Source organism: Oryx dammah, unplaced genomic scaffold (genome assembly GCF_014754425.2).
Source record: "Oryx dammah isolate SB20612 unplaced genomic scaffold, SCBI_Odam_1.1 HiC_scaffold_2, whole genome shotgun sequence".
Classification (NCBI taxonomy): domain Eukaryota; kingdom Metazoa; phylum Chordata; class Mammalia; order Artiodactyla; family Bovidae; genus Oryx; species Oryx dammah.
In genome coordinates this window covers 85,054,455-85,069,264 of record NW_024070186.1, presented here as the reverse complement: position 1 = coordinate 85,069,264, position 14,810 = coordinate 85,054,455, and the positions used below count along the sequence as shown (strand labels likewise).

At 36.7% G+C, this 14,810-nt stretch overlaps 1 protein-coding gene across 9 annotated transcripts in view; it reads right to left on the bottom strand.

Moving 5' to 3' along the window:
- Positions 1 to 14,810, bottom strand: part of DLG1 (discs large MAGUK scaffold protein 1) — a 256,793-nt gene that overhangs the window by 100,741 nt on the left and 141,242 nt on the right. For all 9 annotated transcript variants that reach the window (XM_040249498.1, XM_040249489.1, XM_040249481.1 and 6 more), the window contains 2 exons: positions 3,565 to 3,615; positions 639 to 763 (listed from right to left, as the gene is read on the bottom strand). In XM_040249498.1, the coding sequence (XP_040105432.1) occupies positions 639 to 763; positions 3,565 to 3,615 (176 nt within the window). The remainder of the gene's footprint in view (positions 1 to 638; positions 764 to 3,564; positions 3,616 to 14,810) is intronic.

Below are 14,810 nucleotides of genomic sequence, written 5' to 3'. Positions count from 1 at the left end.
GCACGGAGATCCAACCAGTCCATTCTAAAGGAGATCAGTCCTGGGTGTTCTTTGGAAGGAATGATGCTAAAGCTGAAACTCCAATACTTTGGCCGTCTCATGCAAGAGTTGACTCATTGGAAAAGACTCTGATGCTGGGAGGGATTGGGGGCAGAAGGAGAAGGAGACGAGGATGAGATGGCTGGATGGCATCACCGACTTGATGGACGTGACTTTGGGTGAACTCCGGGAGTTGGTGATGGACAGGGAGGCCTGGCGTGTTGCAATTCATGGAGTTGCAAAGAGTCGGACACGACCAAGCAACTGAACTGAACCCTTAAGTAAGTTTATACATATTCCCCACCCAGAAAATAACTGAAAATACAATGGGAAATCTACAATTTCTACACATTTGTTCAGAAATATTTAAATTATTATTCAAAATGTTTAATTTCTAAGATAAAATTGAATTCCTAAATGAAAAGAGGGAAACAATGCTTAAAGCACAATTATCTCATTCATTCATTTGATATTTGAGCATCTACCTTATGTTAATTATTAGGATAATGTTTCTTATTTGTATTTATTCATTGTTTATTTTCTCTCAAGAAAAAGATACAAAGAAGATTTGGTATCACAATATCAAGTACAAAACATACCGCAATCTTCCATCTTGGGCAGCTGCTCCCCCTGCAATAATTTTAGTAATGAAAATACTTGAGTCATCTCCAATGTGTGGGTTGTCTGTACCTCCTGCAATGCTGAAACCAAGCCCTGAATTTCCCTGGGAATAGAGGGGGGAAAATTGACATTGAAAGTAAATTATTGGTAGGTTCCTGTCACTATAGGACCTAGAAACTGTACTAACATAGGCAACATGCATATAAAGGCATATACATATATATATATGGAAAAGGATGATTTTTAAATTAAAAAATATAAGGAAAGCTATTATTTTCTCTATGAATTCAGGGGTATTACTGCTGAATAGATGAGGCTGAAGATGTACCGAGTACTTTCAGAGTTTAGTCTATAATTCTTTCTTAAAAGTATGCATAGTTCATCCTTGTAGAGGTGTCACTATTAGGGCTCTTTCTCTGAGACTGCATCATGTTTGGTAAGGCAAATTGATCCCAAGAGGAGAACGCTTAAGTGATCCTTGTGCTGCTGTTATTTCCAAGTAGGTAATATCGATATATCATTTCAGCCTTTTAAGAAGGGGGTACTTGGTGGGGCTTTGCTTCTGCTAACTTTGCCATCAACTTATTTTAAAATTACCAAATTGTATCAGCTAAGTAACATTGCCATCAGCCTTGAGGTGTTTAACCAAGAAACCTACCTGACTAGCAAAAGGCATTTTTTAAATACTGAAAGTCTAACTGGAGAATTTAACATTGGTAAGCTTTCTTGACAGGGCTTCCCTGGTGGCTCAGAGGGTGACAGCAAAGTTAATTTTGCCAAAGCAGCATTGCTTCTTGTTCATTTTATGTACTGATTTTTGAATAATATTTTCTTTGAAGGAAGGGTTCTCTACTGGTACAAAAAGAAAAACTGATCTCAAAGGTATTAGACATTTATTTTTTCAAGAATGATTTAACTTTGGTTTTCAGTAGGCTCAAATAAGTGGGTATATCTGGATATATTACTAAACTGTATAAAATACCTTAAAATTTCACTCAATTATGATAGTCCTAAAATTCTATTTTAACAAAAAAAATTTTCCAGTCTAAACTAAGAGTTACTGAAGTGGTAGAAAATAGTATCAAAAGGCTGTATGGGGACACCAAGATACTCAGGTATTCTTTTTTATTTGCTTTACAAAATTAAGATATAATTACAAATAATTTTGTGTAGGTTTAAGGTATACAACATGTTGACTTGATATGTTTATATAGAAGAATATGATTACCACTTTATTTAGCTTACTTTATTTAGATTACTACTTTATGTACTAGCTTTATTTAGCCAACACCTCTATGAGGTCACATAATTGTCATTATTTTTTATGGTGAGAACATTTAAGAACTAGTCTCTTGCAATTCTGAAGTATATAATACAGTATTGTTGACTATATTCACTATACTGTGCATATAAGAAGTCTGGAACTTATTCATCATCTAGTTCCAAGCTTGTACACTTTAACAATATCTCCCTAATTCCTGGTATTCAAGTCCTTTAATCAGTGAAAAATACAATGTACAGTTCTGACTAAAAGAATTTAAAAGGTACTAGGAAAAAATGAAAACATGAATGAGGTAAAAAGTTAGGATTATGTCAAGAAATCTCAATAAAGCTGGGGAAAAAACCAACAAAATGACACATTAAAATGTGCATAATACATTAATATTGTTTACCCGTAAGACTTAGTCAGCTACCTCACTTGAATAGGTGGCCCAAATCCAGGTAAACAGGCAGTAAAAAATCCATTACACATGTAAAAGACCCTCTGAGGTCTATTTTCATTTAGTTTATCTGACTACAAACATAAATCTAATCCTTTAGGAACATTAAATATACAGTTATTCAGTTACTTAGAAAAGTCACTTACGTAAAGCACCTCATTTTCCAAAAAATGATGGTCAGACAAGGTGGCACTGCTAAAATATAGCATCAATTGAATGCAGATATTCTTAAGGGGAAAATATATCAAGAAAATTCACATATCTGAATTGTGAGTGCGCGTGCTTGAGCTTAGTTGAGTCTGACTCTTTTTGACCCCATGGACTGTAGCCCACCAGACTAGTCTGTCCATGGAATTCTCCAGGCAAGAATACTGGAGTGGGTTGCCATTCCCTTCTCCAGGAGATCTTTCCAACCCAGGGATTGAACCCACATTTCCTTCATCTCCTTACATCTGAACTGCACCTGTAAGTTATTTTCTGACTAGGGGAATGCTTAATAAGAAAGTTTTCAGTAAGGTCTTTTCTAGTAAATCTATGGTTATTATTTTTCTAGGCAACAAAACTGATACAATGATCAAGTTGCTAGCTCAAGAGACAAAATACTCATTTAAAATAAATAATACTTCATTATATGAAAACTAAATAATAAAATTAAAAACTGAGAAAATTTGAGATATTGTCAGTCTCGAGGAGCACAAGGAGACATAATAACTAAATGTAATATGGTACTCCAGATAGGATTCTGGAGGAGAAAAACAAAAAGTAAGGAAATTCAAATAAAGTATAAACTTTAGTTGGTAATAATGTATCAGTGTTACTTCACTGGTTGAAACAAATGTATTTTAGTAATGTAAGATGTTAATAAATAGGTGAAACTGAGTCTAGGGTAAATGGAAAATCTCTATACTACTTTTCTACAAATCTAAAAATTTTAAATAAAAGTTTATTTTTAAAAAAAGTTCTTAAAGAAAAGCAACATGTTCATACATGTTCAAAAGCAACATGAAAATACCACAGCTAATCATATGATATGTGGACTTATTAAAGAAACTAATATTACATGGTTCTGCTTTTGAAAGATGATCTTCCTTAGATTCTATATGAAAGAGCAGTATATTTAAAGAGTTCTTTAAAGAAACAGATTTCTTTTCATAAAAGCTTAAGATAATGAACAGGCTTTTACCCTTTCAAGTGTGATTTCTTCATATTCATAATCTGCGTCAGTGCCATTAACCTAGTAGGGAAAAAAGTAGCACAGAAATTTAGAGTGTAAAATTTAAAATGACAGGACAATTTTTGTATGACTTCTTTTTTTTCCCACTTTTTTTAAAAATGGAAGGATAACTGCTTTTTTGTCATACATCAACAAGAATCAGCCATAGGTAGACCTATGTCCCTTCTCTTCCGAACCTCCCTCCCACCTCCCTCCCCATCCCACCCTTCCAGACTGTCTCAGAGGCCCTGTTAAATGAAACCCTGCTAAATATGATAGTAATCAAATAACATAGCTTGATTCTAATAATTCTGGGAAAGATTTTCAAGGAATGGAACAGTGCAAACATGATTAATGACATTTATGATACTGTGACTTTCAAATACAGAAAGGGTACCCTCAGCTTTTAATACTTACTGAACTCTTGATCCTCTTCTTTGCTTTAATTCACACATCTAATTAGCTACCAATTCCTACTGACTTAAATACTTCAGTTGTTCCTGAAAACCATCACCTCTCCATTTTCATTTCTATCACTTTGGTTCAAGTTGTTATTCATCTCTTCTGGGCTACAGCAAATGTAATCTACTCCAACTCTTAGATTACTATTCTTCACTGCTCAAATCACTCTAATGTGTTTTACACAGATGGATCTTCATGGAACCCATGTATCACATACTTTCTCCAAAATTCTCTGAAACTCTCATACAAGGCTCTGTATGAACTGACACAAATCATGACTCAACTTCATTCCTAACATGTATCTCCCCTCTTCATGGGCCTTATATACCATTAAACTTAAATGATTTGCTCTGCCCTTTACATATCCTTCAAGTTCTCACCTCTATAATCTTTCTGGTGATATGAAACTGAGCAAAGTAATCTCATAAATCAAATATGGATTGTGATAAACTGAATCTCTAGATGCCTCCCATTTTCCATCCTAAGTGCTCTTCTGCAATATGATTAAACCACCCTACCATCAAGACATGTTATCTATTTCCCTTTCCCTTGGATCTAGGCAGGTTCTAGATGACTTCTGCTAAAAAGAGAGTGGCACAAATAATGCTCTGCGATTTTGGAGTCTAGGTCATGTGATGCCTTGTAGTGTCCGCCTTGTTGTAAGAATCCACCTTCCAAGAATTCAGAAGCTGTAATGTGAGGAAGCTCAAAGACCCTATGAGGTGATTCAAATGAAGGAGCATCAAAGACCTTTGGCCAAAAGCCCCAGCTGCACTTCTACCCAGCAACTGGCACTGACTGTTGGCCATGGTCAATGAGGCTGTTTTGGGTCTTCCAGTTTTTTTCCATGTCCCAGCCAAGATCATGTAAAGCAAAACTATGCAATTAATCCAGAAAATCATGAGAAATAATTATTTTTTAAGCCACTGTGTTTCACGGTGGCTTGTTATACAGCAACAAAATAATGAAACAACAGAAAAATGAAATCTATGTAAGCCACTTTTTTTTTTTTTTTTTTTTACTATACTGTAAAAAAGCAACCCCTAATTCAGGTTCAATTCATGAGACAATAACATCATTAAACACATTCAAACTGGGCTTCTAAATGCCATGAATACATTATCAAAACCACAAATTACCATTTCATTACTGTAAAAGAACAAAAAAACAATGGTGTAATATTTTCAAAAGCAATATGGTTTCCAAGAAAATGACAAAATGGGTGATAAGTTTTCTTTTCATAATATCTTTACAAAATGTGGCTTTCAACAGGAAAAATACGCTTGGCTAATGGGTTCATCACTCTCAACAGGACAAGGTGAGAGGGAAACAAATAAAATTAGAGAAGAGAATATAATTAAATCAACCTTTAGACAAAATAATATATTACTGACAAAATATTTGAGTTTCTTCCCCATCCTCAAAAATAGAAAAGCACAGATTTAAAATACTTCATGAGAACTGTCATTGCTAGTACCTTCTAGGTTTAGAATTTAGTCCTAGTAACAAAATGGGATTCTATATTAAGGATGAAGGTGAAAGCTGGAGAAGTGGATTGAGGACTGACTGTGAAACATCTTGAATGTTTTCCTGATGAATGGAAAATATTCTTGGAAATTTTGGAGCATCAAGTAGGTTTAAATGTTTTCCAGAAAAAGAACCATGGCAGTGTGGAACACAAAGGGAAGAGAAATTAGAGAAAAGTAAATTGGTAAAGAAGTTATGGAAATAATTTGAATAAAACACAAAATTTCTAAAGATACTTAAGAACAGGCAGTAAATTCTAATTATAAAAAAAATCTTAACATTAGTAGAAAAAATTTCATAAAGTCATAACTAAGAACAACTTCTCTATAATCAACTTGACTAAGAAAAAAATATCAGATTATATAACATATACCAAAGTGAGTTGTGTTCCACTCACCTAATGTAATTTGCAGCTTCCCTGGTGGCTCAGCTGGTAAAGAATCCACCTGCTATGTGGGAGACCTGGGTTTGATCCTTGGGTCGGGAAGATCCCCTGGAGAAGGGTATGGTTGGTTACCCACTCCAGTATTCTGGCCTGGAGAATTCCAAGGACTGTATAGTCCATGGGGTTACAAAGAGTCAGATATGACTGAGAGACTTTCACTTTTCAATATGATTGGGGACAAGAACTACACTTTTAATGAAATGCTATTTTATAATATATTTTATTATCTGTGGAGAAATCGCTCCAAATTGCTCTTAATTTTTACTTGGTTGTTTTTGAGTTTTTAACTTTTCTATATCAAACTGTCCAAAAGAAGTTTCTGTGATGATGTAAGTGTAATATAATCTGTCTGGTCCAATACAGGAGTTACTTACCCACAAATGACTACTGAGTGCTTGTAATGTGACTACTGCCAGCAGAAAAACTATAAATATCATTGAATTTTAATCAATATAAATTTAAATACCAACATGTGGCTAGTGGCTTGCAATTCTGGAAGATGTAGCTCTAAGTGAATCATTAAATCTAACTATATCCTTCTAAAATACATGCACATATTCTCTCTTTATCTCTCCTCCTTCCCCCTTTCCTCTCTCCTCCCCCGACTCCAAATACACATTCTCTTTTTTGGTGCTATGATTGGCACTATACCAAATTTACAGATTTGTCTGGAAAAACCAATGATCTCTACTTTATCTTTCTGTTCTGCAACAAAAACTGCTCTGTACTTAAGTATTCCTCTATACCATCAGTAAGTTTCTCAGCTTTCTTACAACAAACTATATACATTTCCTGTTGTGTCTGACTCTCTGTGACCCCATGGACAGCAGACCACCAGTCTTCTCTGTCCATGGAATTCTCCAAGCAAGGATACTGGAGTGGGTTGCAATTTCCTTCTCCAGTGGGTATTCGTCCTGACCCAGGGATCAAACCCAAATCGCAGACAGATTCTCTACTGTCTGAGCCACCAGACAGTATGTGGCTTCAAGTTGATTGCTAGGTATTTCATATTTCACTGGTTTTTGCTAGTATATTTGAATACCATTCACTGTTTAATATTTAAGTTGTTTTAGCTTTTTAGAAAAATATAATTTGCTTCCATTATAGATGATATGCCATAAAGAATACAGATGTCCTTGGCCCCTTATTCCTAAAGATTAAAATTTTCTAAAAAGCTTGCACTAATATATACAAACAGGACAGACAAATCTAATACATAATAGATATGAAGACTCTCCAAATAAAGATACAAAGAAGTCTAACTGAAGACTTCTCCGTCATTTAAGGTTCATTTCAGTAATACTTTTCAAACTATAGAGTAATACATTAAAATTCAAGATTTTGCCTATCAACATTCATACAACTTACTGTGTGATTGTGACTGTGGAAGTTGCTCAGCTGCAATTGACTCTTTGCAACCCCATAGACTATACAGTCCATGGAATTCTCCAGGCCAAAATACTGGAGTGGATAGCTTTTCCCTTCTCCAGGGGATCTTCCCAACCCAGGGATCTAACCCAGGTCTCCCATATTCTAAGGCAATTAAAAACCTCAAAAGTATATACCATCATAAGGTAAGAATCTAAAAATAAAAATGTTCTAGGAAGAAGAAAATGTTCTTCCTAATGAAAAATCAACATTACTAAATACAAAATATTAACCTTGAAAGAATTTACTCATGAATTTTTCCTAAAGAAAGAATAGCCATTTAGGTCAATTTTAAAATAATATAGTTATTAATTAAATGTACAGAAAAACTGAAGCATTCATTGCATGGACTATAGCCTGCCAGGCTCCTCTGTCCATGGAATTCTCTAGGTAGGAATACTGGAGGGGCCAAAGAACTGAGATTCCACTAGCTGTTTGTTATGGAATTAAAGGGGATTAAAACAAACACACAAAAACAAAAATGAAAACAAGAAACAAAAGACAACTGATAAATACAAAATCAGACAAATAGCAACAAAAACTAAGAAACATACACACACACACGAAAAACTGAAACAGAATTAACAAACGATTTATCTCCAAAATATACAAATAGCTCATGCAGCTCAACACCAGAAAAACAAACAACCCAATCAAAAAGTAGCCAGAAGACCTAAACAGACCTTTCTCCAAAGACGATATACAGATATGGTAATAGACAAGTGAAAAGATGCTCAACATCACTCATTATTAGAGAAATGCAAATCAAAGCTACAATGAAATATATCCTCACACTGGTCAGAATGACCACCATCAGAAATTCTATAAACAATAAATTCTGGAAAGGGTGTGGAGAAAAGGGAACCCTCTTGCACTGCTGTTGTGATTGTAAATTGATGCAGTCACTATAGAGGACAGTATGGAGATTCCTTAAATATCTAGGAATAAAAGTACTATATGACCCAACAATCCCACTACTGGGCAAATATCCTGAAAAAACATAATTGAAAAAGACACATGTACCCCAGTGTTCACTGCAGGACTATTTACAACAGCTAGGACATGGAAGCAACCCAGATATACATTGACAGATGAATGAATAAAGAGGCTGTGGTACATACATACAATGGATTATTTATTGTTGTTGCTCAGTCACTAGGTCGTCTCCATCTTTTTGGACCCCCATGGACTGCAGCCCACCAGGCTTTCCTGTCCTTCACCATCTCCTGGAGCTTGTTCAAAATCATGTCCACTGAGTTGGTGATGCCATCCAACCATCTCATCCTCCGTTGTCCCCTTCTCCTCCTGCTTTCAATCTTTTCTAGCGTCAGGGTCTTTTCCAATGAGTCGGCTCTTTGCATCAGGTGGCCAAAGTATTGGAATTTCAGCATCAGTTCTTCCAGTGAATATTCATGACTGATTTCCTTTAGGATGGACTGGTTTGACCACCCTGAAGTCCAAGGGACTCTCAAGAGTGTTCTCCAACATCACAGTTCAAAAGCATCAATTCTGTGCTCAGCTTTCTTTATAGTCTAACTCTCACATCCATACATGACCACTGGAAAAACCATAGCCTTGACTAAACAGACCTAGCTCTGAGTATATGGACCTTTGTTGGCAAAGCGATGTCTCTGCTTTTTAATATGCTGTCTAGAACTGCCAACTTGTCTTCCAAGGAGCAAGTACTTTTTAATTTCATGGCTGCAGTCACCATCTGCAGTGATTTTGGAGCCCAAGAAAATAAGTCTGTCAGTGTTTCAACTGTTTCCCCATCTATTTGCCATGAAGTGATAAAACCAGATACCATGAACTTAGCTTTTTAAATGTTGACATTTCAGCCAACTTTTTCACACTCCTCTTTCACCTTCATCAAGGCTCTGCAGTTCCTCTTCACTTTCTGCCATAAAGGTGGTGTCATCTCAATATCTGAGGTTTTTGATATTTCTCCTGGCAGTCTTGATTTCACCTTGTGCTTCATTCAGCCCAGCATTTCATGTGATGTACTCTGCACATAATTTAAATAAGCAAGGTGACAATATACAGCCTTGAGGTACTCCTTTCCCAGTTTGAAACCGGTCTGTTGTTTCATATCCAGTTCTAATTGTTGCTTCTTACCTGCATACAGCTTTCTCAGGAGGCAGGTAAGGTGGTCTGGTATTCCCATCTCTTAAGAATTTTCCACAATTTGCTGTGATCCACACAGTCAAAGGCTTTAGCGTAGTCAATGAAGCAAAAGTATAGGTTTTTCTGGAATTCTCTTGCTCTTTCGATGATCCAATGGATGCTGGCCATTTGATCTCTGGTTCCTCTGCCTTTTCTAAATCCAGCTTGAACATCTGGCAGTTCACTATTCACGTACTGTTTGAAGCCAGCATGGAGAATTTTGAGCATTACTTTGCTAGCATGTGAGATGAGTGCAACTGTGTGGTAGTTTGAACATTCTTTGGCATTGCCTTTCTTTGGGATTGGAATGAAAACTGACTTTTTCCAGTCCTGTGGCCACTGCTGAGTTTTCCAAATTTGCTGGCATATTGAGTGCAGCACTTTCACAGCATCATCTTTCAGGATTTGAAATAGCTCAACTGCAATTCCATCACCTCCACTAGCTTTGTTCATAGTGATGCTTCCTAAGGCCCACCTGACCCCACACTCCAGGATGTTTGGCTCTAGGTGAGTGATCACACCATCTTGGTTATCTGGGTCATTAAGATCTTTTTGCATAGTACTTCTATATATTCTTGCCACCTGTTCTTAATATTTTCTGCTTCCATTAGATCCATTATATTTCTGTCCTTTATTGTACCCATCTTTGCATGAAATGTTCCCTTGGTATCTCTGATTTTCTTGATGAGATTTCTAGTCTTTCCCATTCTATTGTTTTCCTCTATTTCTTTGCATTGTTCCCTTCAGTTCAGTTGCTCAGTCATGTTCGACTCTTGCAACCCCATGGACTGCAGCATGCCAGGCCTTCCAGTCCATCACCAACTCCCGGAGTTTACTCAAACTCATGTCCATTGAGTTGGTGATGCCATTCAATCATCTGATCCTCTGTTATCCCCTTCTCCTCTTGCCTTCAATCTTTTCCAGCATCAGGGTCTTTTCAATTGAGTCAACTCTTCGCATGAGGTGGCCAAAGTATTGGAGTTTCCGCTTTAACATCAGTCCTTCCAATAATATTCAAGACTGATTTCCTTTAGGATGGACTGGTTCAATTTCCTTGCTGTCCAAGAGACTCTCAAGAGTCTTCAACAACACCACAGTTCAAAGCATCAATTTTTCGGTGCTCAGCTTTCTTTATAGTCCAACTCTCATATCCATATATGACTACTGGAAAAACCACAGCTTTGACTAGATAGACCTTTGTTGGCATTGTTCAGTTAGAAGGATTTTTTAAATCTCTGCTTGGTATTTTATGGAACTCTGCATTCAGATGGGTATATCTTTCCTTTTCTCCTTTGCTTTTCACTTCTCTTCTTTTCTCATCTATTTGTAAGGCCTCCTCAAACAACCATTTTGCCTTTTTGCATTTATTTTTCTTGATGGTGGGGGGGGGAATGCAAAAAGGAATATTACTCAGCCACAAAAACACCACATTTGAGTTAGTTCTAATGAGATGGATAAACCTAGAGCCTATTATACAGAGTGAAGTAAGACAGAAAGAGAAAGACAAATATCATATATTAACACACATATATATGAACTCTAGGAAGATGGTACTGATGAACCTATTTTCCGGGCAGCAATGGAGACAGAGACATAGAGAACAGACAATAGGACCCAGGGCAGGTGAAAGAAAGGGTGGGTGGGATGAATGGACAGAGTAGCCTGGAAACACATACATTATAATATGCAAAATAGATAGCCAGTGGGAATTTGCTGTATAATGCCAGGAGCTCAAACAGGTACTCCGTGACAACTTAGAGGTATGGCAGGTGGGAGGGAGGTTCAAGAGGGAGGGGACATGTGTATACCAAGGGTGGATTTATGTTGATGTATGGCAGAAACCAAGACAATACTCTAAAGCAATTATCTATCAATTAGGAAAAAGAAGAATACTGGAATGGTTAGCCATTCCATTCTCCAGGGGATCTTCCTGACCCAGGGATAAAACCCACATCTGCAGATTCTTCACCACCTGAGCCACCAGAGAAGCCCTGTGTAAAGAAAGCTACCAGAGTAAAATTAAATGAATTTTCCTAATGTTTCTTTACTCCTTATGGTTTTACAGAAAATACAAAGGAATGGTTAGGAATTATTTCAACAAATTTCTTCATTTCTGCTTATTACCAGAACCAGGAAGACCTCTAGAATTTTTGCTTAATATCTTAGTATTTAGGAAAAGAACAGGATTTCAGAGAGAGAATCAAACCCAATGCCAATGTATCAATTAATACTTAACACTAAGTTTAATACATCGTACTTGATTGTACAAGAGTGAAACTGTTCTTTCACCCAAGGATCAGGAACAAAATAAGAATGTTAGCTCTTGCAATTTCTATGAAACATTTTAATAGTGGTTTTAGCCATGGCAATTAGGTAAGAAAAATAAATAAAAGGCATCTTTATTGAAAAGAAAGAAGTGAAAATATTTGTTTGTATATTACATGACCTTATGTAGAAAATCCAAAGGAATCTACAATAAGAACAAAAATCAGAACTAATTTATGAGTTCAGCAACACTGCAGGATAGATTAATACCCCCAAATCCATTATATTCCTGCTGCTAAGACACTTCAGGCATGTCCGACTCTGTGTGACCCCATAGACGGCAGCCCACCAGGCTCCCCCGTCCCTGGGATTCTCCAGGCAAGAACATTGGATTGGGTTGCCATTTCCTTTTCCAATGCATGAAAGTGAAAAGTGAAAGTGAAGTCACTCAGTCGTGTCTGACTCTTAGCGACCCCATCGATTGCAGCCTACCAGGCTCCTTCATCCATGGGACTTTCTAGGCAAGAGTACTGGAGTGGGGTGCCATTGCCTTCTCCAATATTCCTAAACACTAGCAATGAAAAATCCATACATAAAATTAATAAAACAATTTCATTTATAATAGCATTAAAAGAATAAAATACTTAGGAATAAATTTAAAAAGTGTAAGACAAATTCATTGAAAATTTAAAACGCTGTGAACAAAATTAAAGATGTAAAGGAATGGATAGACAATATGTTCATGGACTAAGAGACCTAATACTAATAAAATGACAATAATTCCCAGATACTGTATGCAATGTCTGTTGCTGTCGTTTAGTTGTTAAGTCCAACTATCTGTGACCCCATGGACTGTAGCCCACCAGGCTCCTCTGTTCATGGGATTTCCCAGTAAAGAATTCTAGAATGGGTTGCCATTTGTCTCTCCAAGGGATCTTCCCAAGCCACGGACTGAACCCACATCTCCTGCGTTGGCAGGTGGATTCTGGGTGGATTCTTTACCTCTCATCCACTGGGGATGCCCATGCCAATGCAGCACTATTTACAACAGCCAAAAGGTGGAAATGACCCAAGAGACCATCAAGAGAAGGATGAATAAACAAAATGTAGTACATACATATAATGAAAAATAACTCAACCATAAAAACAAATGAAGTTCTAACACATGCTACAACACAGATGAACCCTCACCATACTACTCCTAGTGAAAGCCAGACACAAAAAACTACTGTATGGTCCCTTTTTAAAAAATTCTTATTGGAGTATAGTTGATTTACAACGTTGTGTTGGTTTCAGGTGTACATGTATGATTCTATTTATAAGAACAGTCCAGAAAAGACAAAGCCATAATGACAGAAAGTAGATTAATGATTGTTAGGGGCTGAGGTAAGGGTAAAATGGGGAGTGACTGCTAATGGGTACAGGGTTTCCTTACAAGGTGATAAAAATGTTATGGAATTTGAAAGTGGTGGTGATGGTACAATGCTGTGAATAAACTAAAACCACTGAATTGTACACTTTAAAAGGGTGGATTTTGTGGTATGTAAATGTCTCAACATAAAAAAAAATTTCAAGGTGAAAAAGCTGATAAGAATTGAGATATAAATTCAAGTTGAAACAATGAGTTAATATACTTTATGGTAACAAACATTATGCTAACAAAGGATCAAAAAATTTATTAACACACCATGCTAGTGACGTATGGGGTAAAAACATTAATAATTTTGTTGAATCATAATGCTAGAAAGTATAATTTGGCAATAATGATCAAATCTAAAAATTGACACACCCTTTGAGAATCTATGTACACAAATATATTCAGATTATATAATTGCATATATACACAAAACATCTATACAAAAATTATCAGTGGGGCATTGATTTTTGTATGGGAAAAGTTTGAAAACACATATATCCTTATTTATGCACAAAATATTTATAAAAGGATATATATATACATGTTCTTTTACTATATATCCTATACACTGCTGGATCATGGAAAAAGCAAGAGAGTTCCAGAAAAACATCTATTTCTGCTTTATTGACTATGCCAAAGCCTTTGACTGTGTGGATCACAATCAACTGTGGAAAATTCTGAAAGAGATGGGAATACCAGACCACCTGACCTGCCTCTTGAGAAATCTGTATGCAGGTAAGGAAGCAACAGTTAGAACTGGACATGGAACAACAGACTGGTTTCAAACAGGAAAAGGAGTACGTCAAGGCTGTATATTGTCACCCTGCTTATTTAACTTCTATGCACAGTGCATCATGAGAAATGCTGGACTGGAAGAAACACAAGCTAGAATCAAGATTGGCGGGAGAAATATCAATCACCTCAGATATGCAGATGACACCACCCTTATGGCAGAAAGTGAAGAGGAACTAAAAAGCCTCTTGATGAAAGTGAAAGAGGAGAGTGAAAAAGTTGGCTTAAAGCTCAACATTCAGAAAACGAAGATCAAGGCATTTGGTCCCATCACTTCATGGGAAATAGATGGGGAAACAGTGGAAACAGTGTCAGACTTTATTTTGGGGGGCTCCAAAATCACTACAGATGGTGATTGCAGCCATGAAATTAAAAGATGCTTACTCCTTGGAAGAAAAGTTATGACCAACCTAGACAGCATATTCAAAAGCAGAGACATTACTTTGCCAACAAAGGTCCACCTAGTCAAGGCTATGGTTTTTCCAGTAGTCATGTATGGAGAGAGTCCTTTGGACTGCAAGGAGATCCAACCAGTCCATTCTGAAGGAGATTAGCCCTGGGATTTCTTTGGAAGGAATGATGCTAAAGCTGAAACTCCAGTACTTTGGCCACCGCATGCGAAGAGTTGACTCATTGGAAAAGACTCTGATGCTGGGAGGGATTGGGGGCAGGAGAAGGGGACGACAGAGGATGAGATGGCTGGATGGCATCACTGAC